General features: G+C 39.8%; 3 protein-coding genes across 4 annotated transcripts; 1 reads left to right on the top strand and 2 right to left on the bottom strand.

Annotated features, from left to right (window-relative positions):
- The first annotated feature begins 9,370 nt into the window (after window positions 1-9,370).
- LOC103443657 (DNA N(6)-methyladenine demethylase ALKBH1D-like) lies at window positions 9,371-12,411 on the top strand. Of its 2 annotated transcripts, none has more exons than XM_008382547.4 (4): window positions 9,371-9,789; window positions 10,459-11,085; window positions 11,256-11,600; window positions 12,003-12,411. In XM_008382547.4, the coding sequence occupies exons 1-4, from the start codon at window positions 9,598-9,600 to the stop codon at window positions 12,276-12,278; spliced, it is 1,440 nt and encodes a 479-aa protein (XP_008380769.1). In that variant the 5' UTR covers window positions 9,371-9,597; the 3' UTR covers window positions 12,279-12,411. The 2 variants fall into 2 exon arrangements, with proteins under 2 accessions (XP_008380769.1, XP_008380768.1); XM_008382546.4 differs by having other exon boundaries at window positions 10,456-11,085.
- A 945-nt stretch (window positions 12,412-13,356) lies between these two features.
- LOC103443658 (uncharacterized) lies at window positions 13,357-16,675 on the bottom strand. The gene is made up of 5 exons (XM_008382549.4): window positions 15,648-16,675; window positions 14,811-15,482; window positions 14,429-14,665; window positions 14,227-14,318; window positions 13,357-14,147 (listed from the first exon to the last, which is right to left on the bottom strand). Exons 1-5 carry the CDS (start codon window positions 15,687-15,689, stop codon window positions 13,523-13,525), a joined length of 1,668 nt encoding a protein of 555 aa, XP_008380771.2. The 5' UTR covers window positions 15,690-16,675; the 3' UTR covers window positions 13,357-13,522.
- A 106-nt stretch (window positions 16,676-16,781) lies between these two features.
- LOC103443659 (ABC transporter B family member 19-like) lies at window positions 16,782-22,990 on the bottom strand. Its single transcript, XM_008382550.4, has 9 exons — window positions 21,833-22,990; window positions 21,520-21,574; window positions 21,228-21,403; window positions 20,952-21,116; window positions 20,562-20,857; window positions 20,091-20,407; window positions 19,761-19,984; window positions 17,606-19,498; window positions 16,782-17,376 (listed from the first exon to the last, which is right to left on the bottom strand). Exons 1-9 carry the CDS (start codon window positions 22,988-22,990, stop codon window positions 17,032-17,034), a joined length of 4,629 nt encoding a protein of 1,542 aa, XP_008380772.2. The 3' UTR covers window positions 16,782-17,031.
- Between the last annotated feature and the right edge of the window lie 2,101 nt (window positions 22,991-25,091).

Genomic DNA, 25,091 nt, shown 5'->3' with positions numbered 1-25,091 from the left:
GGCCTCGTATTTAGATCTCGTACAAATACTCGGGGGACTTAAATGTAATTATGGGATAAAGGAAGGGGCAAATATGTAATAAGTGAGGAGTCCTTATTCTATAAAAGGACCCCTCACCCTCACAATTGGGGGAGGCCTCACTCTCACTCTCAGAGGCCATTTCTGAAGCCTCTCACCCCCTCTCAAAGCTTCCTCACACCCCCTAAGCTCTAAGCTCTCTCTCTCCCTCTTCAACAGAGAAATATAATACAATCAGTGTGGACGTAGCCCAAACCTTGGGGTGAACCACGATACATCTTGTGTTATTTACATTACTTGCAGATTCACGGTCGGATTTACGTTGTACCAAGACCATCCGGTTTTGTGCATCAACATTTGGCGCCGTCTGTGGGAAACGACACGAAAAGCTGTGTCAGATTCTTTCTCAATTTTTCATCTCACCACCGTGAATCTGCAAATCTGCAAAAACCGAAAAAACCAAAGGAATCAAATCTCTCCTCTCTCTGTCTAGTAGAGCCTTCAAGACCCACACGGACTCCAACCCGTCCAAAATTCCTGAACCATCACCAAAATCCCAATTCCAGAAGAAAACAAGCTTTCTGTCTCTGCAGGTGCGCCAATCCATTGTGCCCCAGTGGCAGTTTCGAGGCTCGGAGATGGAGCCAAGGATGGTTTCGAACCAGGCAGCAGCAACATCTCCAGATCTGGAAGAGCGCGAGCCCAAAGAATGGGTGGCCCAAGAGGAGCCCGAAGTTCTCATCACATTCGGCTCCCTGCCACGTGGCGGGAATGATCTTAAGAGCATTCGGTGCAGTCGAGAGGTTTTCAACACATGGCAAGCTCAGAGATCCAAATCTCTCATCTCTTTCCGTATTTTCTAACCCAGATCTCGCCAGTAGCGTATTCGGATCTCGGGTTCCGAATTCAAACCATCCAATCTGCCGCCCGAATCAGTTGATTGATCGCTGTTGCTGTTGGGTTTGCCTCCCATTTACGGATCCAATTGAGCTTTCGCGGAGCTTTAACCACATACCCAATTGATCTGGTCAAGTCCCCGCCGTCATCGTTCCACGGACAACCGCCTGTCGTGCTTTTGACACTAAGGCCGCTGGTGCTAGCTATGCCACCAGCTTCACCGTCGATAAGCGCCGCGGGATCATCCTCACCAATCGACATGTTGTCAAGCCTGGACCTTTAGTTGCAGAAGCTATATTTGTGAACCAGGGGAAGAAATTCCAGTGTATCCTATATACAGGGATCCAGTCCATGATTTTGGCTTCTTTTGTTATGATCCTAGTGAAGTACAATTTCTTGTTATCCTCTGTTTTCCTCCTCTTCGAGGAGTTTCAGCAAACACCTTGCGTGCAAGGAGAAGGAACAAAGAAGAAACAGAGGGCGAAAAGAGTTCAATAGCTGCCAAGACCGGAGCTATCTGTATTTGCTTGCAATAGGATGGAGCTGGGTAGTACCACTGCACATGATTTGCAGGTGCAAGTGCAGGTGCAGGACATCAAGAAAAAGAGGGAGTGCAGCAACATTAGTAAGGAACAGAAAAAGTGGAAGCTCCACTCCACCTTCCATCGTACCCAACAACAAAAGAAGAGACAAAAGGAATAACAAGAAAGTGGAACGGGTTTGGTGGGAAATATCCCACACCCCATTGTCGGCCAAGGAAAGAAAAAGAAAAGAAAAAAAAGAAAGAAAAGAAAAAAGAAGAAAGAAAGAAAGAAAAGAAAAAGCAATGTCTGGAGAAAGCAAAATAAAAAATAAGATGCAGTGGGAGCAAAAGTAGAAAAGAAAAAGGAAAAGGAGGAAAGGGTCTGAAGAAGTTTGTGGAGATGGCATGCGCCAATTGCACACCAGTGAAGCAATCCAGCCACCATGTCACTAAGAAAGCAAAAATAGAAAAAGGAAAAGACAGAGACAGAGATAATGGATGGGCACGACCAAAGCAAGTGGGTTTGGCAAAAGATACCTTACAAATCAAGGTGGACAGAAAAGGAGCGGGGAGATCAAGAAAAGCATCAGGAAAAAAAAGAAAATAAAAGAGAAAGTAAAAGCAAGGAATAAACACCCCATCAGAGGGTAATATGTATAAACCCCATCAGAGGGTAAAAAAAAAAAAAAAAAACGGCAAAGCCCAAAGTAAATGGGCTGGAATGTTGTGTAGAGGGCGAAAACCCATAAGCCCAAAATAGCTCCAACCAGACGATCAAAAGTACGCCCAGTACTTCAAATCATACATGAACATTACTCATGTCAATCATACATAAACATTCATGAGCATCCCTCATATCAATCATACATAAACATTCATGAGCATCACTCATGTTAACATTCATGAGCATCACTCATGTTAACATCCATGAGCATCACTCATGTCAATCAACATAAACATTCATGAGCATCACTCATGTCAATCAGCTTCAAAGACTTCATTTACAGAGCTCTAGCTTCAAAGACTTCATTTACAGAGCTCTAGCTTCAAAGACTTCATTTACAAGAGCTCTAGCTTCAAAGACTTCATTTACAGAGCTCTAGATTCAAAAGCTTCATTTACAAAAGCTCCAGCTTCGAACGCTTCATTTACAGAGCTCTAGCTTCAAAGCTTCACTTGCAAAGCTTCACCTACAAAGCTTCAGTGCAGGGTATACAAATACCGCCTCCGAACAACCGCCACTTCGGCCCATACATGGATTCAATTTGAAGTCTCCAGCCAACAGACTCTATTGACCGAAGACTTGGGGGACTACATTATGTACCATATATTGGGCCTCAACTGGGCCTCATGAAAAATACTTGGGGGACTTAGCCCATTATCTATGTATTGAGGAGCGAGCCCTTATTCTATAAAAGGAACTCCCTCACTTTCATTAGAGAGCACCAATTGTTCATGTACTGAGGAGCGAGCCCTTATTTTATAAAAGGGACTCCCTCACCATCATTAGAGAGTAACACCGCCAGCTGAGCAACCGCCTCGCCGCGAGCATCACTCTAGCCCATCATTCATGTATTGAGGAGCGATCCCTTATTCTATAAAAGGGACTCCCTCACCTTCAACACCACAAGCCGAGCCAACCAAGGCAATATAAGCCACAAGCAGAGCGGCCTCGCAACATGTGCTACTTCTAGTTGAGCATCATTTCAGATTGGGCACCGCCTCATATCAAGCACCAGTTCAAGACGACATCTAGTTACTTCGGCCCACACATGGACTGAATTTCAAGTCTCCAGCCAAAAGACTCTCTTGACTGAAGACTTAGGGGACTACTGTTTATACCATATTTAGGGCCTCGTATTTAGATCTCGTACAAATACTCGGGGGACTTAAATGTAATTATGGGATAAAGGAAGGGGCAAATATGTAATAAGTGAGGAGTCCTTATTCTATAAAAGGACCCCTCACCCTCACAATTGGGGGAGGCCTCACTCTCACTCTCAGAGGCCATTTCTGAAGCCTCTCACCCCCTCTCAAAGCTTCCTCACACCCCCTAAGCTCTAAGCTCTCTCTCTCCCTCTTCAACAGAGAAATATAATACAATCAGTGTGGACGTAGGCCAAACCTTGGGGTGAACCACGATACATCTTGTGTTATTTACATTACTTGCAGATTCACGGTCGGATTTACGTTGTACCAAGACCATCCGGTTTTGTGCATCAACAGAACATATAACTTACATATCCTATTCGGGAAGATCCATACGTCAGATTCCCGATCCGTAAGTTTCTAATATCCTCAAATATTACGTATTATAACGTATCAAAGTTTTGTGACGATCCAACAGTCGGATCGTCGATTGCTATAATAATCAAGCGGCATACCTTAATGGAACTACATTCAAACGACGGAAATTTGTTAATCGGACCTCACAAATGGAATCAGGGTATTCAAATTTAACCTAGGAAGGTCAGGGGACGTCTTGGCCCACGCGCCGCCGCAGGTGGAGGTCGGCCGCCTCGACTTGCCGAAAAATTCAACTATTTCTAAAAATTCTCAAGTTTTACAGGAATGAAGATCTCAATGAGTGGAGCAACTTTCATACATGTGACTAAGGCCAATTTGGCCGGCAAAAGCCTAAATTTCATGAAAACCCGCCGAAAACCCTTAAAATTGGGTAGTTGTTGATTCGCCACCAAAACGAACTCCGATGCCTCCACCAAAGCTTGGGCCTTTCTTCTGGGGTTGAGAGGAGTCTTTTGGTGGTGATCATCAATGGTGAAACTTGCCGGAGTCACCAGAAAAAGGTTAAAACCGCCGGATGCCTGGGTTTGTGGCTTCGATTTGTGAATTTGGGTAAGAAATTTGGAAATCTAACACTATAGAGATGTAGGGCTCGTCAAGGGCTTTCCATGGACACCAAGATCACCTAAAACGAAGTTCGTACGAAGGAGATATGAGCAGGTCAAGTTAGCGGGTCGAGTGGAGAAACCGGGTTTGGCCGGTTCTCTCTTTCTCCCTTCCCTCATTTTCCCTCATTTCTCTCTTCTCTGATTGGCCACCCTCTCATCTCTCATTTTCAGATTAGTTCGGTTCCTCCCTCATTTCTCTCCTTTATACTCCATCTCAACCGCTCATTCTTTCTGCCTTTAAATCTGGGCCACACACACGTGGTTTTCCAAATTTGGCTCCAAAAATCTGGAGCTTTCCAGATATTAATTAATTTATTAAAATGCCCCCAACTTTAAACGTTAATATCTCATTAGTTATAACTTCAAATTGCATTCCGTTTGTACCCACGCATCTGTAGCGACGAGTACTATGAGGATATGCCAAGAAAATGAACCATACGTGACACGACACGACATTTAACAAGAGTCAACACTTTGCCTCGAAGGGCATTTTCGTAAATTCATTTATAAAAATCATAATTTTTAGGAACGGGTCGTTACAACAACAATGGCTTCTTAAAGCCTTACAAAGTAATTGAATGGAAATGCAACACCCACGATTTTACAGCACCTAGAATCGTGGTATTTGACTAGACTTTAAACTGAATGTGCAACAATACTTGGTCCTTAAAAACAGGAATTATTAACAACTACATAAGTAGACCTGAAAACAAGGAAGGCTAACTCTAGTGGCTAAGAAAATCCTAACAACTTTAACATCATCCCTTAAACTGAATGCCGTTGTCATTCAGTTTACTGCTGGATAAGAACAAACACCAAGCAAACCTCACAGCTTTAAGAAAACATCAAGCTTAAAAGGTTTTGTAAGAATATTTGCAACTTACTCCTGGGTTGAACACTGAACCAACTCCACAATTTCCTCATTCGTAAGATCACGAAGAAAGTGAAAGTGAACATCAATGTGTTTGTTACGACCATGCAAGACTAGATTCTTTAAGAGGTTTGATGGCTGATACGTTGTCATAATATAAAATTGTAGATTTGCATTGATCATGACAAAGTTCCTTTAAAATTCTCCTTAACCAGACAACTTGACAAGCACTAGATTCTACAGAAATAAACTCGGCCTCAGTGGTGGAAAGAGTGACCACTGGTTGTTTCTTCGAAGACTAGGACACAAAACTTGAACTCATCAGAAACACATACCTTGAAGTGCTCTTTTTGTCATCCTGATCACCTGCGTAATCACTATCCGTGTATCCCAAAAGCTTATGATTTCCTCTCTTCTGGTAAAACACCTCGAAGCTAATAGTTCCATTCATATACCTTAATACTCTTTTTGCCGCCTATAGATGCATCTCAGTGGGACGCTTCATGTACCTACTGATCAAACTAACTATGAATGTCATATCAGGACGTGTAGCAGTCAGATACATAAGGCTTCATGTAACTTGTTTGTAGAGTGTATTGTTTACCCTTACTCCATCTTCGTCCTTCATGAGTTTAAACCCATAAACTATTGGATTATTCACTGGATTGCATTGATCCATATTGAACCTGTCAAGCACCTCCTTTTCATATTTTCGTTGCCCAATAAAAACACCATCTGGCCTTTGCAATACCTCAATACCAAGAAAATACTTCATCTTTCTGAGATCAGTCATATTAAATTCAATCATCATGGACCGTTTGAAATCTTTGAACATAACTTCATCATTTCCAGTAAATATGAGATCATCAACATAAAGAAAAACAATCAAAACTTTACCTCAATCCACTGTTTTGATGAAAAAAGTATGTTCATATGGACACTTCTTGAAACCTTCATTGGAAATATAAGTCTTTATACGGTTGTACCAAGCTTGGTGAGCTTGTTTAAGACTGTACAAGGCTTTCTTAAGCTTGTACACTTTGTGTTCATGTCCCGTTTTCTCATAGCCAGGAGGTTGAGTAACAAAAACTTCTTCATTTATCTCTCCATGTAGAAAAGAAGACTTGATGTCTAGTTGATAGATCATCCAACCCTTCTGAGCAGCAAGCGAAATCACAACTTGAATGATGTCTAGCCTAGCCACAAGTGCAAATACCTCAGCATGGTCTACTCCATACTTTTGACTGTACCCTTTTACAACAAGTCGCGCCTTGTACTTATCTACTTCTTTATTCTCATTGAGTTTTGTCTTGTAAACCCATTTCACCCCCAATAACTTTGTTGCCAAGTGGTAACTTTGTAAGTTCCCACATATCATTTCTTTCTATTGCCTCGATTTCTGAGTTCATGGCTTGCATCCATTTCTCATTCTTTACTGCATCTTCATACAATATAGGATCATTGTCAGTGAACAAAGTCAAGTAAGCAATGTTTAAGTCTTATTCCTTGGAGAACCTTGCCCATTCTCATAATCTCTCATCCATGCTGGTGGTCTTCGTGTTCGTGCCTCATAGGGTGAGTTATCACCAGTCTCCTCATGAGACTAGTTTTCTTGGGCAACACTATGATCCGTTTCTTCACTGCCCTCATTTTCTTCAGTGCTGTTAGCTTCCAATTCCTCTTCATTGTCACTAACTTATGTACCCTCTCATTCATCTGTTTCCCATTCAAGGTCAGCCACAATGGCTTTCTTATAACAAGTCTCCCAATCCCAACTTTGATCTTCTTCAAAAACAACATCCCGGCTCACAATTATTTTCTGAGAAATCGGGTCAAATAATCTGTAAGTTTTCGACTTGTCACTCACCCCTAAGAATATGCATTTCAGACTCTTGTTGTCAAGCTTTACTTTTCTGTTATCAAATACATGGGCTTCAGAGATACATCCAAAAACTCTGAAATGACTCATTGATGGTTTGACTTCATTCCATGTCTGTTCTGGTGTATTGCTTCTCACGGCAAGTGTGGGGCTTCTATTAAGAATATGCACAGTCCAATTAACTGCTTTAGGCCCAAATGTTTTTGGAATGTGCTTTCCAGAAAGCATGCTTCGAACCATGTTCATAATTGTTCGTTTTGTTGAGGAGTGTATGCAGCTGTCAGTTGTCTTCGAATCCCATTCACACCACAAAAATTAGTGAATTCTTGTGATGTGAATTCACGTCCACGATTAGTGCGAAGGGCCATTATGTATGCTTCTGTTTCTTTTTCAACCCTAGCTTTGTAGTTTTTAAAAACAACGAAAGCTTCAGACTTTTCCACCAAAAAATACACCCAAGTCTTTCGACTGAAGTCATCTATGAAGGTGATGAGATACTGCTTTTTACAATTTGATGTTGGATTTATTGGCCCGCAAATATCAGCATGTACCAACTGAAGAATTCCAGATGCCCTCCATGTGCTTTCCTTTGGGATTGAGTCCCTTCGTTGTTTCTTACCAAGCAATCTTCACAAACTTTAAGAGGGCATTTGAACTGTGGCATACCCTCCACCATCTTATTTTGTTGAAGAACTTTGAGACCATTCCAGCTTAGGTGTCCATATTGATAGTGCCAAAGTTGGGATTGGTTTATGATAAGGGAGACAAGGCATTTTTGTTCCTTTAACTGACATCGAGCAATGATAATGAACATTCTGTTATGTGACATGGTAGTTTCCATGATTAAACCCCTCTTAGGATGAAAGATCTTGCAAGTTATGTGTTGCATGAGAACTGCAAGACCATTCTCCTGTAGTTGCCCAATGCTCAATAGGTTGTTCTTCAAGTCTGGCACATAGAACACCTCAGTAATCACATGCATGGTCCCATCTATCTCTATTTGAATGCTGCCATTTCCTTGTACTTTCAAGCTTGCGTCATTTCCCAATTTGACTGAATCCTTGAAGCCTTCATTAAGATCACAGAAGATCTCCTTCTTACCACACATATGGTTGCTGCACCCTGAATCCAAGAACCATATGCAATCACTTTTAACTTTGTTGTCATCCACATAAGCCATGAGCAGCGTTTCTTCACTTGTCTCGGCAAAGTTTGCCTGCTTTTCCTTTTTAGGGCACTTCCATTGAAATTAGAACGAAATAATAACTAAATATGCGATTGAAATGTTTTAAAAATATTAAATGGATTACTAGTGCACTAAATATCTATCTATTATATATAAGGAGAGAATAAAAGGTGAATAGTGTTTTGGTGTCACCAAACTTCAACAAAAAAATTGGACAAAAATGCCCCCAAAACAAAAACTTCAAAAGCATCAAATAAGGCAGGGCATTTTCGTCATTTAATAGTATTTTTTTAATAATTAAATTATTTTGTGGTTTTTTTTTTAATTTACCTCACAATAGGTTAGTAATAATTTGATTTAATTTATCTATTTCTAAATACGTTCAAAACATCTTAAGAGACATATAATGCTAACATACAATATTATCTATACTAAGGGGGAGGGAGGTGAGTTTAGCCTCACAATGGACTAGCAACAATGTGATTCAATCAGTTGTTTATTAAATATTATTTTCTCTATTTTAAACACGTTCAAAACATCTTAAGAGGTGTGTAATGCCGATTATAAAAAAAATATTTTGCACACGGATAATAATATGATTAAATTAGTTGTTAAATGATTTTTTTTTTAACAAACGATATTATTTACACTAAAGCGGAAGGGGTGAGCTTAGCCTTATAATGGGTAGCAATAATGTGATTCAATCAATTGTTTATTAAATATTATTTTCTCTATTCTTAATGTAAATTCTATAGAGGCCAATTTTATTATGTGAAGTCAGATGCTTTAATTGATTTATGAGACGTTTTTTCATTTAAGATTATTCATTTACTTCAAATATTTAACTTTTCTTTTGTTAATTTACACATATATATATATATATTTAAAATATGTAAGTCACATATATCACATCGTGTTGAAAAAATACATTCTGCTTGAGCGCATGCATGAAGGCTAGTGAGGAATAAAATGTAAAAAATTGTGTGCAATCGAGTAAATAGCCCTAAAAAATGTAAAGATTTATGCGAGTTATTCCTTTCGTCAGCATTTCGTGGAGAATCGTTAAAGGTGAAAAGCCAAGAAGTTGAAAAGACTTGCTAACTTCAGGCTGAAGGACTCACAGATCGCATCTATCCCTCCAACAAATTCCATCCATTTTCTAATATAATCAAATATTAACTTTCCTTTCGATCTCTCCTCCTCACTTCTCACTTTTCACCGTTTTCAACTGTTCAGTCATTTCCTTTCGTTTCTTCCAAAATTAACCGTAATTTCCCCGCCAATTACAGCGATTTAGGTCCAAGAAACTCCATGGACAATCGCGCTCAAGATGGCGACATCACCCGCGGCGGACGATTCTCCACGAACCGGGGAGGTCAAGCTCCACAAAGCCTCCGAGGCGGACGTTTTCCTACGAATCGCGGAGGTCAAGCTCGAGGAAACCAACGACGTGGCCGACGTTATCCTCTCGCCGCCGGCCACCCTTCCAATCTCCACAGCCCTGTAAGTTTATCGCCACCCCTATCTATTGACAGACTTGATTTCTTGGTTTTTTTTTTTTTTTTTTTTTTGCATCTTTTCTATGATTATGATCTTGTTAATCATGGGATTTTTGTGCATTTTATAATGAACTTTTGTTAGATTTGAGTGAAAGACTCTAATTTTACATGCTTTGAGATTTTTGAAATTAAATTGGAATGTAATGTGAGTTCTGGTTGAAAAGTTTGGAACTTTTTCTTACTTTTGCACTTTCAAAATGATTCATTTAGGGTTTTAGGGTTTAGAATGTGTTATGGGAACTGGGTGTTAGTAAGAGAATTTTCAAGCATGTGGTGGTCAATGGTTTAAAAGTGTTTACTTTGAGCAGCATAGGTGTTTAGACAAATCATAGTTGGTTTGTGTTTTGATTTAGTACGTTTGAGCACGATGGTCTACGAATTCAAGTCTGGGATGGGAAAACTGTTATAAATTTACGGCTGGTTTGTAGTTTTGATGTCTTGACTCAGCTCCATTCCTTGGTAGATTTAGTGGCATTTCATTTGTTTAGCTGCTCTTTTATGAAATGGATTTGTTTGGTTATCTTCGACGTTTATGTTGGTTATCCTTGCACATGATTTTGTGGAGTTGAGTTGATTGAACTGTGTTTATTCACACTGTTTGCACAAACAGCAGGCTGGGGTTGGAACTCGTGGAACATTTTCTAATGACTCCTCAGGTAACTATGAGTTTCGGGTATCACATCATTCTGAGCATAAACCTGCCACCAGTTCTGCACATCGGCAGGAATGGCATTCATCTGGAAGAGAGGACACGCATTCTCATTCTGAGAGTTTTAAGGAGGGACATAAATCAACTGAGTCCAGGGGTGTTAACCCGAAAGTTTCAAATTTGTCAATTGTCTCAGATTCAAGCTACGGAGAGCATCCTCCTTTGTTTTCTAATCTGAGTTATTCTGAGAATTTGCATACCGGGGTAGAGAGAATGCAGATTAGAGAAACCCCGAGTGAGATGACAGAGGATAGTGTAACTCTGCCCTGCAAATCTGAGGCCCATGGTGTGCCATTCCCTATTAACAGTCCTGTAAATGCAACCAACCAAGGGAAGCCAGAGCCTTCTGAACACTTGACTTTTGATTTATGTCCTCCTAAATCAAGGGGTTCTATTACCCTAAAGGCTCCTCTGCTAGTACAGAATAGAGAAAGGCGGAATGAAATCAAGCGCTCCAAGGAACAGAACAGTGGAAGTGTTTTGCAGTCTGGAATGGTTCTATTAAAAAGTTACCTTTCCCTCGATGACCAGGTGCTTCTTTTTGTTCTTTTACTTCTTCTAAATTCTGTGATTAGTTTTCATTGTTAAATCATTCTCCAACTGATAATTATGTTTCACCAATCTGAAATATGTGAATGGTATATGAAACTTGTAGACTAAGTTGATGGATTGTGAGATTTTCTGTTTTTGATTTCTTCTAGATGAATATGGTCAAGTTATGCCGAGACTTGGGTTTGGGTTCTGGAGGTTTCTACAAACCTGGTTACCGTGATGGAGCAAAGCTGAATTTGATGATGATGTGCCTTGGTAAGAATTGGGACCCTGAGACAAGTCAATATGGAGATCATCGACCTGTTGATGGTGCTATACCGCCAAAGATTCCTGATAAATTCTTTCAGTTGGTTGAAAGTGCAATCAAAGAGTCCCAGTCCCTTATTATGAAAGATTCTAAAACTAGCAATTCCGAAGGCATACTTCCAAGGATGATCCCAGACATATGTCTTGTGAACTTTTACTCATCCTCTGGGCGACTAGGTCTTCATCAGGTTAGCCTTATCTATTTCTCTGCAGTGGATTCATTTCTTTCTTCTAATTTAATCGTTCTCCCTCTGTCGTATGCGCATTTGATACAACTTTGTTAAGCATTACATCTGTAGCCGTCAGCCATCGAACTATCTGTTAACCATTTTGGATGAACAGCTGTCACTTTTATTTTATGCACTGAACTGCATGACATTCATCCGCAGCAGCTGCATCATCTTCCAAATCATCTATAACCCAAATGCAACTGTTGTCCACGTTAGTTATTTCTGTATCGTTTAGAATACTGAAGCAAAATTTCCCATATAATGAAATTCATCCTTTATTATTTTGTGAATCTTAAAATAAGTAAAACCTTACAAGTTCTGAACTACTTGATAACATCTCTTGACCATGCCTTCATGCAGGATCGTGATGAAAGTGAACAAAGTCTCCGCAAATGTTTGCCAGTTGTCTCTTTTTCCATCGGAGATGCTGCAGAATTCTTGTACGGTGAGCAAAGGGATGTTGACAGGGCAAATAAGGTTATACTGGAATCTGGAGATGTTCTAATATTTGGTGGAAAATCGAGGCATGTATTTCATGGTGTATCGTCTATAAAGCCAGACACTGCTCCGAAGACCCTGCTGGAAAAAACAAATCTCCGGCCTGGACGTCTGAATCTTACTTTCAGAGAGTATTGAAAATCTTGTGCTGGTGTACATTGTAATCTTCTCTAGTCAGAGTTAGTTCGAACGAAGCATGCTAGCTTCATGATGTACTAACTCTTTGTATTGAATCGTTTATATCAGTGAAAGTGGTTTATGTTACAATCAAGTACTTCCATTTCGGAATTAGGTCATTCGTTCTTTCAAACAGGGCCCTATATCTAGTTCTGATGCCTGCGATTCAAATTTCCTCAAAATCTTCAGACAAGGTTATGTTTTGCCCGATCTGTTGTCGAAAAATTGTACGGAAGCTTATAAAGAAATTGGGTCGATAGAACCGTCCATACCTATATTATAACTTATTGGTTGGAGAGTAGTTTCCTCCAAATAAAACTCGTTAAATTCAAATATTTTTTGTTCTCTTGATGTAACCCTATTTTTCTCTTTTCGCTGCCGAACTTCCAACGGTTCGAGCAAACTTCTGTTTGGTTCAACATACCTCTTGCTTCACTTACAGAACAAAAAATAAAAAAATTGCTTATTTTATAAGCAAAAGCAGAAGAGCAAACAACCCTACCACCACCAAAAGTGCTTGCCAACCTAGTAGGTGGGATCCATAGGCTCATCAGCTTTGAGCAGCATTAGGTATATCCACACAAGTACGGTTTTCAGCATATAAAATCCTTTATAATCAACATTATTTCCATGCTTCTTATAAGATATTTATTAATTAACCGTAGAAAAAAATATCTATAGGGAGGCCGCCAAGGGACGTTGGTGATCGTTCAGCCGGAAGTTGAGGGTGGATATAGGGAGAATGAGCCATGCTGGAGAAGCAGGGCACATGCTAGATATATCAGCATTGTCTGAGAATTTCGCATGTGCTCTAGCTTTCCATCTTGGACTCTCTCCCTTTCAGGCACAAAGTTGGCAGCAATGAAGGTGGTCAGTTTTTTCGGAGCTTACATTTTAACTTGTTTAACCGATGATTGTATCGCGAATTCATTTCCGAACAGATTCTAGTTCTGCAGTGCTGCAACGTCCTTAACAACACTTACATTGACATCCTTGATGTATTTTTTTATTTCTGTAATTCGTATGTATTTCTTCAAAGTTTATGTACAAAATATCATCATTTTATTGGAATTAATTTATACACAAGCAACATCCATAAATTATTTCATCATCCACAAGTTCAGTAACAATGCTTGGCTCAAATCACATTGGTTGGCAACAAAATCTATCTCAAATGTAATAAATTATTCGTGTGTTTCGCTGAATCAATTGCGATCGGATCTGTTTTCTAGAGCTGAAGCAGCAGATTCAACATGAACAAGTAAACAGGAATACACTTTTTGTTTCAACCTGTCAACGGTCTCCACCAATCCATTGTTCTCTGAGCTCTGACTGTTTTTCAGTTTATCCAACCACTCATTTCCTTTCTTAAGCTGTGATAGCGTCACAGCGATTTGATTCTCTGGCTCATTGCGGCGCCCAGCACTGTCCTTACCTTTCTTCTCTTGGGGGGTTTTCAGACGAAATCCAGAATCCAATGCCTCCTCCAAGAATTTCAAGAACCAAGATCTTGTTTTGTTTAAGAGAGCTTCTCTGAGTTCTGCTATCTCTTTCGCACCATCTCCTTTCGCCCATTCTAGTTTCTCTGCTCCACTTAACTCAGCGGGGACCTTCGAAGACTTCAATGTACCTTTACCATGAATTAGGCCTGTCTTTTTGCTCAACGTTTCGACATCTGGAGGTAACTGCTTTGTAGTTAAAGGAGTTGAATTATCCTTTAACGGAGCTGCAATATTTGGTTGGTCAATGAGCTGGTGGAGTATGAAAAACTTGTTCAGAGAGATGTGGGGATTGTCCGGCGAAGCAGATGAGCATAGATCGGCGAACATACTTGGAAAAAAAGAAAAGAAAAAGAGTTCACTGTGAGACAATTGTTAAGGTGATTCATACGTGTAAGATTATAGCTTACCTAAGGGATTTGACAAGAGTTGCAGCTGTAGATGCTTCTTTTTGAGCTTCTGCTGCAACCAAAGAAGCTAGATTTCTCCTTCTAAGCATTCCCTTGTAAAATTTTGACAAAATATACGAAATGTGTCACATTGTTATTCAATATATTGCTGCCTGGATCACATGAATGAGAGTCAATGAATATGTGTTGTTGCCTGGAATACCTTTCCGAGCTTCATAAAATTAGCCGGAAGAGAAGGCCACAAAACTGCCTCTGCTGAATTACTTTTATCTTTTCGGTTTGACAAGCAGTTAGTGTTCATGGTTTCCTGTTTGCCCGAAGTGCGTTTTGCAGAAGCGCTTCTTGAAGGCACAGCAGTCTCCTTGGTATTAGATACAGCCACATCTGCCTCTGATGCAAGCGCACGAGGTCGATTGCGGGGAGGAGCTATTGAGCGTGCCTGTTACACTAGTATAAATGACCATACTACATAACTGGTCAAAAGATTCAACAGAAATGTGTTTCCTACACTAGAACTTTGTTACATTTGTCAAAAAACAGTTATATACTTAAAACGGAAACTATGTTTAGCGCGCAAATCGTACCTGACCATTAAGCTCTTGCTGCTTGCCTTTCACCATGCCAACCTTCTTAGCACCAGTCTCATTATCATTGTTCTTCCCACCTCCATTGGAATCCGCTGCGCTAGCTTTTGAATTTGATGTCGAAACACCTTTCATATACCTAGATGCAACAGCCACCTTTTCCTCTTTAATAACAAGCTTTTGTCTCGGGTTTTCATCAAAGGGTTCCCTCGATTTGGAACTATTATTTGTTCCTTCATGATCAGCTTGGACTGGATTCTCTGATGGCTCTAACATTTGCATCAAATCCTTAGGGTTCCCCACGAAAGGGTGTCTTCCTGGAACTGGTCTGACTCCAACAAGAATAGGAACCGGTGTTCCTGCCTCCATTCTATCGACATAAAAAAACTGGCCAAGCTGCAACTTGTTATTCAATATAATCTCATTGTCTTCCCTCGATAGCGAGACATAAGTGGAATGAGAAGAATCGGAGACTTTTATGAAGAATCCTTGGTTAGGCCAGAGTTCCGAGCCACTCAAGGCAGGCACAATGCTGATCACTTGAAGCAGGACTGATCGGTATTCTCCTCGAACCTTCACGTTGGAGTTTATGCTCTGTAGAAACTTGATCAAAACTCCTGGTGTGAGGGAGGCCATTGCTTTAATTTCTTCTCTTCTTCTGCTAAACCCAAACTAACGAACACCACGCATTCGGAAACAACACGAATCAAGAAAATCAAATTTCTAACATCGGTTAGTTCATCGAAAACTAAGCTAGCATCAGTTACAAATTCCGAACCACAAAAACCAAGATAACGAAAACTAACTACGATCGGTTGTTCATAAATTTCTGAATACCTTAAGAGGAGATGCAGTGAAATCAAGGGAAAAATCCTGCATATGGTGATGATGAGGCAGAGAATAATGGAAGGAATATTGGCTTGTCCAAAAGCACTTCTGTAGGCTTTACTTTGCATACGAGGCACGTAAACATCAGCTTCTCTTGGCTTCAAAGTCAAGTTACAATAAAAACGCACAGAATTTTATGGCCTTTTTTGTTTATTAATCAACGATGATTAAAGGGCCAACATTAATCAAGATAAATGTGATTGATCACCCTTTTTATATATTTGGTTTGTTGATTAGGTCGTGGGTCTCTTTGTGGTTGCATTTCTCCTTTTGGGAAGAGTTAATTGAGACGGAAGGACTTTTCCAATTTCTGGGAACACAAATTATGCTTATATACAAAGTAGTAGCCTCATAAAGTATTTCACCATAATTTTTACATGTGATCATATAAACACTAGGCATCTTAATCAAGGATATTAACTAGTGGAGTACAACCACTTAGTACTACGGTCTAGTAGTATTTCTCTTCACTTCTAAGTGAGAGGTCTTAAGTTCGATTCTCACCAAAAGCGAGTTTGAACCAAATTATTGCTAGCCTATTGTGAGACTAAGCCTACCCTCTTAGTGTAAATAATATTGTTTGTTAAAAAAAAATAGAATACCACATTAAAATAAATTAATAAATAACGGTTTCACATTAAAATCTGCATTTTAATGCCTGAAAATCAGAGATGAAATTAACTAAGGGAGATGGTTGATCTATATACTCATTTTTGTCTTTCCCTTCCCCGCTTTAGGATTTTCTCATTCCAAGAAAGTAAACAAGTGGACACAAAAATGCGATTTCATTCCTGCCAAAATTAAAATATTACCTTTCTCATTTAGGAACTTGGGTACAAATACAATACAATCATGACATTTGACGACCATATTTGATTGTCAATAGGTGATTATATTAAGTACTTCAATGTACCCTACCGGGTCCCTATTATTTAGGTTTACTAACTAGCTGTAACAAGTTACTCAGTACTACGGTCTAGCAGTATTCCACTTCACTTGTAAGTGAGAATTCTTAGGTTCGATTATCGCCAAAGGCGAATTTGAACCACATTATTGCTAGCTCATTTTGAGGCTTAAGTCCACTTCTCCTTAGTATAGACAATATTATTTGTTGAAAACAAAAACAAACAAAAAAGTTTAAACCCTACCATTTGGGTCATTGAATGTACGTTGGTACATCAATTACAAACCGTATAACATCACAAAAAGTAATGAGAGTGTGGACCAAATAAATATTAATATGGATTGGCTACTTCTCTATAACTACAAGCATGCTAATCAATCTTCTCCATCACAAAAGTTCCAAGGGTAGCTTACAAGTTACATACTGTAATCAAAACGCATTGGCTTCAGTTTCTGCACGCACCAAGCTAGCGTACACACCGTTAAGGTGAGAGGCCATAAGTGCATCATGGCTCCCATATTCTGTGATGGCACCGTTGCTCATCACCGCTATCATATCGGCCTCTCGGATTGTCGAAAGTCGGTGAGCCACTATGATGGTTGTAGCCCTTTTGCTGATCTTCTTAAGTGCCTCTTGTATGTGCCTCTCTGATTCCAAATCCAGTGCACTACTTGCTTCGTCTAGAAGTAGTACCTTTGATTTCTTCAGTATAGCCCTTGCTATGGCAATCCTTTGCTTCTGGCCCCCAGATAGCTGGGTCCCACTCTCACCAACCTATTGATCAAAGGAAAGAGAAAACCATTATGGTGAAAGATATGCATCGCAGAAGACAGAAAATTCTGTGTGCATGACGCTTGCTCTTTAATTTGTTTTGTCGAAAATGTATTTGATAATATGTTAGTATGTTTTGTTGGAAACAATGATATTGACACGTGATATCATCGACGCTTGTCAATTATCCGAACTAAAGAGCATATAGTGCTATAAATTGAACTATATATACCTGAGTTTCATAGCCTTGAGGGAGGCTACTAATGAAGTTGTGGATATAAGCTTCCCTTGCAGCGTCTTCAATTTCAGACCATGAAGCATTAGGGTTTCCAAAAGCAATATTCTCTCTCATAGTGCCTGCAAACAATGTAGGCTCTTGACCCACTAGAGCTATTTGCCTTCTCAACCACTTCAGATTTATCTCCCTCAAATCCACCCCTCCCATCAGCACCTTCCCTTGAATTGGATCATAAAACCTCTGTATTAACCATATCACCGTCGATTTCCCGGACCCGCTTCCGCCCGCCAATGCCACCGTGCTACCGCCTTTGACCTTCAAGCAAAAGTCACTCAGCACGGTCACATCTGGCCTAGAAGGGTAGGCGAATGTCACCATTTTGAATTGAATGTCCAATGGTTTCGACCGGTCAAGCTTCCTTTCTTTTTCTCTGCTGCTGCTGCTGCTGATTAATGGCTTGCGAGTAATGATATCGAAAACTGCTGGAATTGCTATTGAAGCCATGGATGTGTCTGGTGCAAGACCGGCTAATTGTCCAACAGAAAACGAACTCAAAACAAGGATAAGAAAAATTTGATACACATCGCCGAAGCTTGCTTTGCCTTCTTTCACAAGGTAACCACCAAACCAAAGGGTTAAGGTGTATGCTCCATACATAACACCTTGAGAAAACCCTAGTGTTAGGCCCATGATTTGTGACCTCTTAACTGATTTTCTCTTTGGCCCCAATAAAGCTCTTTCGAAGGACTTAACCAACTGTTGCTGAGCAGAAAATGTTGTGACTGTCCTTATGTTTGAAACAGCACCAGAAGCAATGTTGCTCGCTTTCGCATAAGCATCATTGTCGAGTTTTGGCCCTAAATTTATGATCAAGCTCAAGTAACTTGCACCGAGAGTCAAAGGAGTGAGAGCAGCTGCCAAAAGAGTTAGCCACCTATTAATCCAAAGGGACAAACCAAGTCCCACGATGGCTGAACTCAAACCCATCAACAAGACTGATAATCGATCAATATGGACTGAACGAAAACTGACAGAATCAACTGAGAGCCTCGAGACCAGAACTGATTTCGAATTTTCTTCGGAGTCAAACCAACCAGGCTCTTGTTTTAGTATGGAACGAAACAGGAGGTTTCGCACTCTCAATGTGAGTTTTGTTCCAGCCCAGCCACACAACCCTTGTTGTCCTGTCATTAAGAGTATGTTCCCAAGGCCAAGCCCAACAAGTGCTAAACAAAGAGGGTCAATTTTTTTGTTAATTTTTGATGGGTCATTATCGAAATATATTTCAAGGGCTAGGCCGAGAATAAAAGGAAAGATAGACAAAATTGCACCTCCATTCATACCCAAGAAGAACCCTACTAAGAGCATTGGAACCTCTGGTCTTTGTAACAACCATATATCCAAAAGTTTAACCTTTTTTGGTTTTTGTTTTTGGACATCTTTCTCCTCTACTTGGCTTTTCTCTTGAGCGAATGGCGATCTTGACAAATCATGCATATCAGACACTGAAAACTGAGTAACTTTCTGATTATCATTTTGTTTCAACAAAGGTTTTGTTACACCATCAGCGGCAAGCTCAACAAGGCTATAGTAGGCACCTGCTTTTTCCATGAGCTGGCGATGATTACCAATCTCAACCACAGAGCCAGAGTCAAGAACAACGATGGTGTGAGAATTTCTTACTGTCGATAGCCTGTGAGCAATTACAATCGATGTTCGGCCTGAGGAGATCTTGTCAATAGCCTTTTGGACTGCAGCCTCGGATTCAGGGTCTAAGGCGCTGGTAGGTTCATCCAAGAGAAGGATTCTAGGGTCTTTGATCATCGCTCGAGCCAATGCGATTCTTTGCTTCTGACCTCCTGACAGCAGTGTTCCTCTGTCTCCAACCTGCCAAATGTGACAATGAAATAAGCATTGCACCATGAGTACCTAGGCATCTATGTATTTACATATGTGTATGTGCACGTAAGCGTTGTGTAAATGTTCTCTTGCCAGACAAGCGAGGATATGTGCTTCGAACTGTCAATCTAGATCATGGATTAAGTGAATTCTTGTTTAATTGCGTGGTCCAGATTTACTGTTGAAAACATTTCCGTGCATATTCTAACACTATAGCAAGAGAACTTTAAGAATATTTTTGCTGTTGAACCTGAGTGTCATAGCCTTGTGGAAGGCCAGAAATGAAGCTGTTGGCATTGGCAGCAATGCAGGCGGAAATCGCTTCCTTCTTGGTGGCATTCTCCTTCCCCATTAACACATTTTCTAATATACTTGTGGCAAAGAGTACGGGCTCCTGGCCGACCATACCTATCTGATCTCTTAGCCATTTCACCTGAAGCATCCTTAAATCATGACCATCCAATGTGATTGTACCTATCGAAACAAACATTCAAAAACCAAATCAGAGAAGGAACTAGAGTTAGTCCATTTTATCATAAGTTGTTTTTTTGAATATTGTTAAACCGTAAGATTATGATACCTTGGTTAGGGTCATAGAACCTCTCTATAAGAGCGAAAATGGTGGACTTTCCACCTCCGCTAGCGCCAACAAGTGCTACACTCTTCGAAGATGGGATAACCAGACTCAGGGAATGAAGAATCGGAGCATCCATACGAGATGGGTATGAGAAAGAAACGCCTTTAAATTCAATCCTTCCTCGAGTACTCGGCAGGGTCCTGCCTACTGAGCTGTAGGGGTCTATCTCCGGAACTCTGTCTATAATTTCAAATACCCGGCCCGCTGCTACTGTGCCTTGTGAAAACTGAGCGAAGTATGATAGGGACAACGCCAAGCCCCTGTGAAAATTCAGCCACATGCAAAATGTGTCAAGAAAATTGAAGTTTTACAGTTCCGGCTCTGTGCAGGACGTCATTTCTTTCCTGTCTTTCTTAAAGAAAGGACGTCCTGCACAAAGAATCTCTCCCCCACAATTTTAGAAATTCTTTATACCTTCCCCCAACATTGACGCCGAAGAAACAAGCAATGGCGGCGCCTCCAGAGATCTCTCCCTTAGAAACCAAAATACTACCATACCAGAAAGCCAACGCCCATGTTGAATACGAAACCAGATAGATAACTCCCACTCCAGCACCCTTAGCGAAGCCGATCCTTGCTCCAAAAGGCACCAATTTGTTCAATAAATCTGCGTATCTTTCAGCCAGAAGATCCTCTGCAACAAAGGAAAACACAGTTCTGATTGAACTGATCGCTTGCTCGGCTACATTACCAGCTTTACGGTAAGAAACCTGTGACAAATGCACCATAAAAGATTTAGGAAAATGTACAAGTGCTGAGAAAATTTAAGATCGAGGCCAACATAAACCGCGCTCTAAGCGATACCTCTTCTTTCGTAGCGAGGCCAACATAAACCGCTTTGTAAGCGATACCACAGAACATCATCAGTGGTATGACTGAGAGGACTACCAGAGAGATCTTCCATGACTTCAGAAATCCAACGGTGTATCCACATATGAAAGTACATATGTGGTGAATGAAATGTGCCATCTGAAATTATTCACAAAGTTCAAAATTCCCAAAATTTATCAGCTCCTAATCGTCGCGTAATAAAAAAAATTAGTTCAAAGAAAATTTATAAAAAGCAAATAGCAAGCAAACCTTCTCCCCCATAACTTCTTGGATTTGAGCAACATCACTAGAAATTCCATGCATAATGTCGCCGGCGGCGATCTCTGTGTCGAAAAAGCTAATGTCCTGCCGTAGAACTGCTCTTAGATATTCTCTTCTTATTCTTTGAGCAGATCTCTCCCCTACCATTCTCCAACAGGTAATCTCTGCATTTAGTGATCAAAAAAATACTTTTGGTATCAAACATTTGTACCACAAAGAGAAGAAAATATATTATTCAAAAGGACACAAAGAGGAAAATCATGATGTATGTGCATCTTACCCATGTATGCTCCAACTACAACTATTGCTGCTAATCCAACCATATCCAGGGCTATCTGAAATTAAATTGAAATGAAAAATGAACTTCCATTGTTAATCTAACCAAATATTTTTGCAGCTCTGTGTTCGAATACCAATATCGCTCGTATCAGGCAAAAAAAAAAAAAATTACATGCAGTAATATTTTTTTTAGTACAGTATACATGCAGTAATATTAAAAAAACGTTTAAAAATACCAACTTTTCTGTTCAAAAGGCTAAGCTAATAAGAAAAAAATTTAGAAATTAAAACATGTATGAATAGTTTTGACATACCGTTTCGATATCATCCATCATCTGAGTCTTGTCAGCGTACTTTGATTCAATAGCAATCTTGTTCACAAACGTTCCGAAAAGAAACGAGTACCATGGAAGAGACCCTCCATTAATAAGAGCACCAATGCATCCCAGAAACACAAGAACCATATCCCACTTTGTTGAATACTTGAACAAGCTGAGCAAACCTACTTGCTTTGGTGGCACGGCATCTTCTTCTTCATCATCCTCTTCATCGTAACCCGAACCTTGATCGCTATCGGCATACCCATCAACGCCGCCGTTATGTTGGCCAGAGACTGTTGATCGCCATGCATGATCATCATAACCGTGAAGATGATGAGTATGTCCCACATGTGACGACCCGCGACCATAGTCATCGTGTCCTATAATTTTTGACGTACCATGGTGACTGTGATGGCCATGATCGTAAAAATGACCACCAAGGTCATGACCCAAATTATGTGACATCCCATGACCCAAAACTTCGGATGCGTCATCTTCTGCCCGGTTTGGTGGATGATCATAGTCGATCAGACCGAGCACATCTTTTCTAGCTAATGGACCACTTCCGCTATAATTCCCACTTCCCAACTCCTTTATTTTTTCCAATCTTGGGGGCTTTTTATGTTGTGTACCATAGCTACTATTTGCAAAAATTAAAGATCTCTCACTATTATTATTCAAATTAATGTTGCCATTCCCATTATTAACCCTAGGAGGAGCAACATAGCTTTGAAGCTCAAGCCTGCCATCAGGGACAGAATTGTAATTTGGGTTATTCCTGGCAGCGCGTCTGCTAGTTCTTGAGAGGTAGTAGTAATTGGCGGAGCGGCGAACTATGTGGGCCTCGGAGGTTGTGCTTGCCGTGGCCCATGGGCTCAAAACTGAGCCCAAATTTCGCGTGTCGCTCCACCCGGTTGGCTCAAACTGCCACGAAATCTCGCCTTGCCACGACTTGTCGTTGTCTGCGGCAAATGGAGTCGTGGGGGGCGTGGTGTGGCGGGACCTCCGGCTGCCAGGGGTTCGGCTTTGGTTAAACTGGGAGTTGGAGCTGACCGGGGTGAAGGAGCTGGAGCTAAAGGGCGTGGGGTGGCGTGGCGGGCGGTGACTGGAGGAGGATTGTTCGAAATCGAAGGAGGAGTCTATACCGGCCATGATTTAGTGGAGTTTACGGAATGTTTGGCTGGTGAGAAGATTGTGTGAGAAAGTGTGGGAAAGTGGAAAGAAAAAGAGTTACCAGCTTTGTGGGGAAAGTTGCCAATTGGTGAAGTTGGAGAGGAGTGGAGAGGAGCTATCTCCCTTCTCAGTTGGATCAGTTGCACTTGTAAATAAAAGTGTAGATTGTCTTTTATGCTGCGATGATTTGTTGTTGTCCAAATATGTTTGGTTGTTGGTTCCATACTTCGTTGAATCCGTCTATGTTTCACTGCACTTAATAATGCTATTGTTTTAATCTTCCATGGATTAATGTCTAATTTTTCTAAAATATTTCTATGACTTTAACGATTGTTTACAATTTTTAAAATTATACAGCTTTTAGAACGAGTTTCTAGCATTTATCGTATTCATTATGCACTCAAGACCACATATTCGATACATTCTTCCTTGGTATTAGATTACTAGAATGCGTCTGTAGCGTAAAAAAAAAATCTATTATGCGCTATCAGGTTAGCTAATTACATTATACGAAAACACACAAATGTTGCTGTATCAAATTTAGCAGTTTTATTTATTTAATAAAGTAATAATTTAGGGAGTTGAATAATTTGTCTGTTTCATATGGAACAACAAAGTTGTGGTATTATAATCGACCAAGCATGCTGTCGCACTTAGGTAGTATCTACTGTCTGGCTAGCTAATAGAAGACACGGCACCTGCTGTTTCATCAACCCTCGTATAGACATGCAAACAACATGCAGGCCGAAAATAAAATTAAAGGCCGGCTGATATGTCGAGGAAGATCAATTAAATAAATAAATGTGTGTTTATTTATTGACTTACAAAAAATTTATTTACAAATGAGTTCATCACAACTCGTTTGACAATAAAAAAAAAAAAAAACACTTTAAAAGTTCAATTTTGGAGGTAGGAGATTTGTTGCTTAAGATATTTTACAGAATTTTATAAAATAAGTTTATCGTCGCCGTAGCGTATTAGCGACTTATACAAGATTCTGTGTAGGTTTCTCCAACTGTCATTGGCTCATGATTTACAAAGCATTTTCTTTTTTTATTTCCATTAGAAATTATCCTTTTTCTGATTAAAGCTCACCACTACCTGATCAAAATCTCTTTTTGGAGTTTTCACCAAGAAACATATGAACAGACCAACATTTTGGACTCACCAAATTCATTAGGCCTCAATACATTATCCTTTAATATCTTTTACATTAAATAATGGACTCAAATTTACTAATTCAGAGTTTTAGACATAGGGCAAATGTGTCAAATTACAAGAGAGACGGTCAAATGTCCATTTCCAACAACACCGATATTGTTTCCAATTTAATAATTATCACTTACAAAGTCCAACATGTGTAAATTTTATCACAAAAAAGCTGTTGTATTAGTTGAAGTGAGATTATGATATTAAACTCCTTTTGTTCTCTCTCTCTATTTTTGGCAAATGTGAAATATTTCAACAAATTGTTCTTTAACCTTTAGAGCTATTGAAGCTTTTGTTACATAATTCGAAATCTTAGAACTTCTATGATTTTCACAATGATTTGACATGGAATTTTCTTGTTCGTGATTAGTTGGCAGAAAGGGGTCTGAGACAGGACTCTAAATAATTGGTCTAACTATTATCTGCATGTGTCATTCACTATTTAATTTTTTTTTATAATAAATTTATATTAATAATTACCGGTCAAAAGTATCTAGCTTTCAAAATTGAGTTTATTCCATACTTCAACAGTCCAAAGTTTCTTTCATAATAAACAAGTCATTATGCATTTCTCTTTAAATTAGACACTTCAATTTTTTTTAACAAGCGATATTATTTACATTAGAGGAGGAGGATGAGCTTAGCCTTACAATAAATTAGCAATAATGTAATTCAAATTCACATTTAACGAGAATCGAACTTAAGATCTCTCGCTTACAAGTGAATAACAATAAAAATACCGTTAAACTGTGATACGAAGTGGCAATTAGACACTTCACATTTTGTTATGAAAGAAAAATAAACTTTAAAAAAGTAGATAAATGATAACCACTCTCTTTTTCTCGCCCTATAGAGTACACACTCTTGTCTA

This window comes from Malus domestica, chromosome 09 (assembly GCF_042453785.1).
Source record: "Malus domestica chromosome 09, GDT2T_hap1".
Lineage (NCBI taxonomy): Eukaryota > Viridiplantae > Streptophyta > Magnoliopsida > Rosales > Rosaceae > Malus > Malus domestica.
Note: the sequence above shows the minus strand (reverse complement) of the source record. Positions and strands in the feature narration are given on the sequence as shown.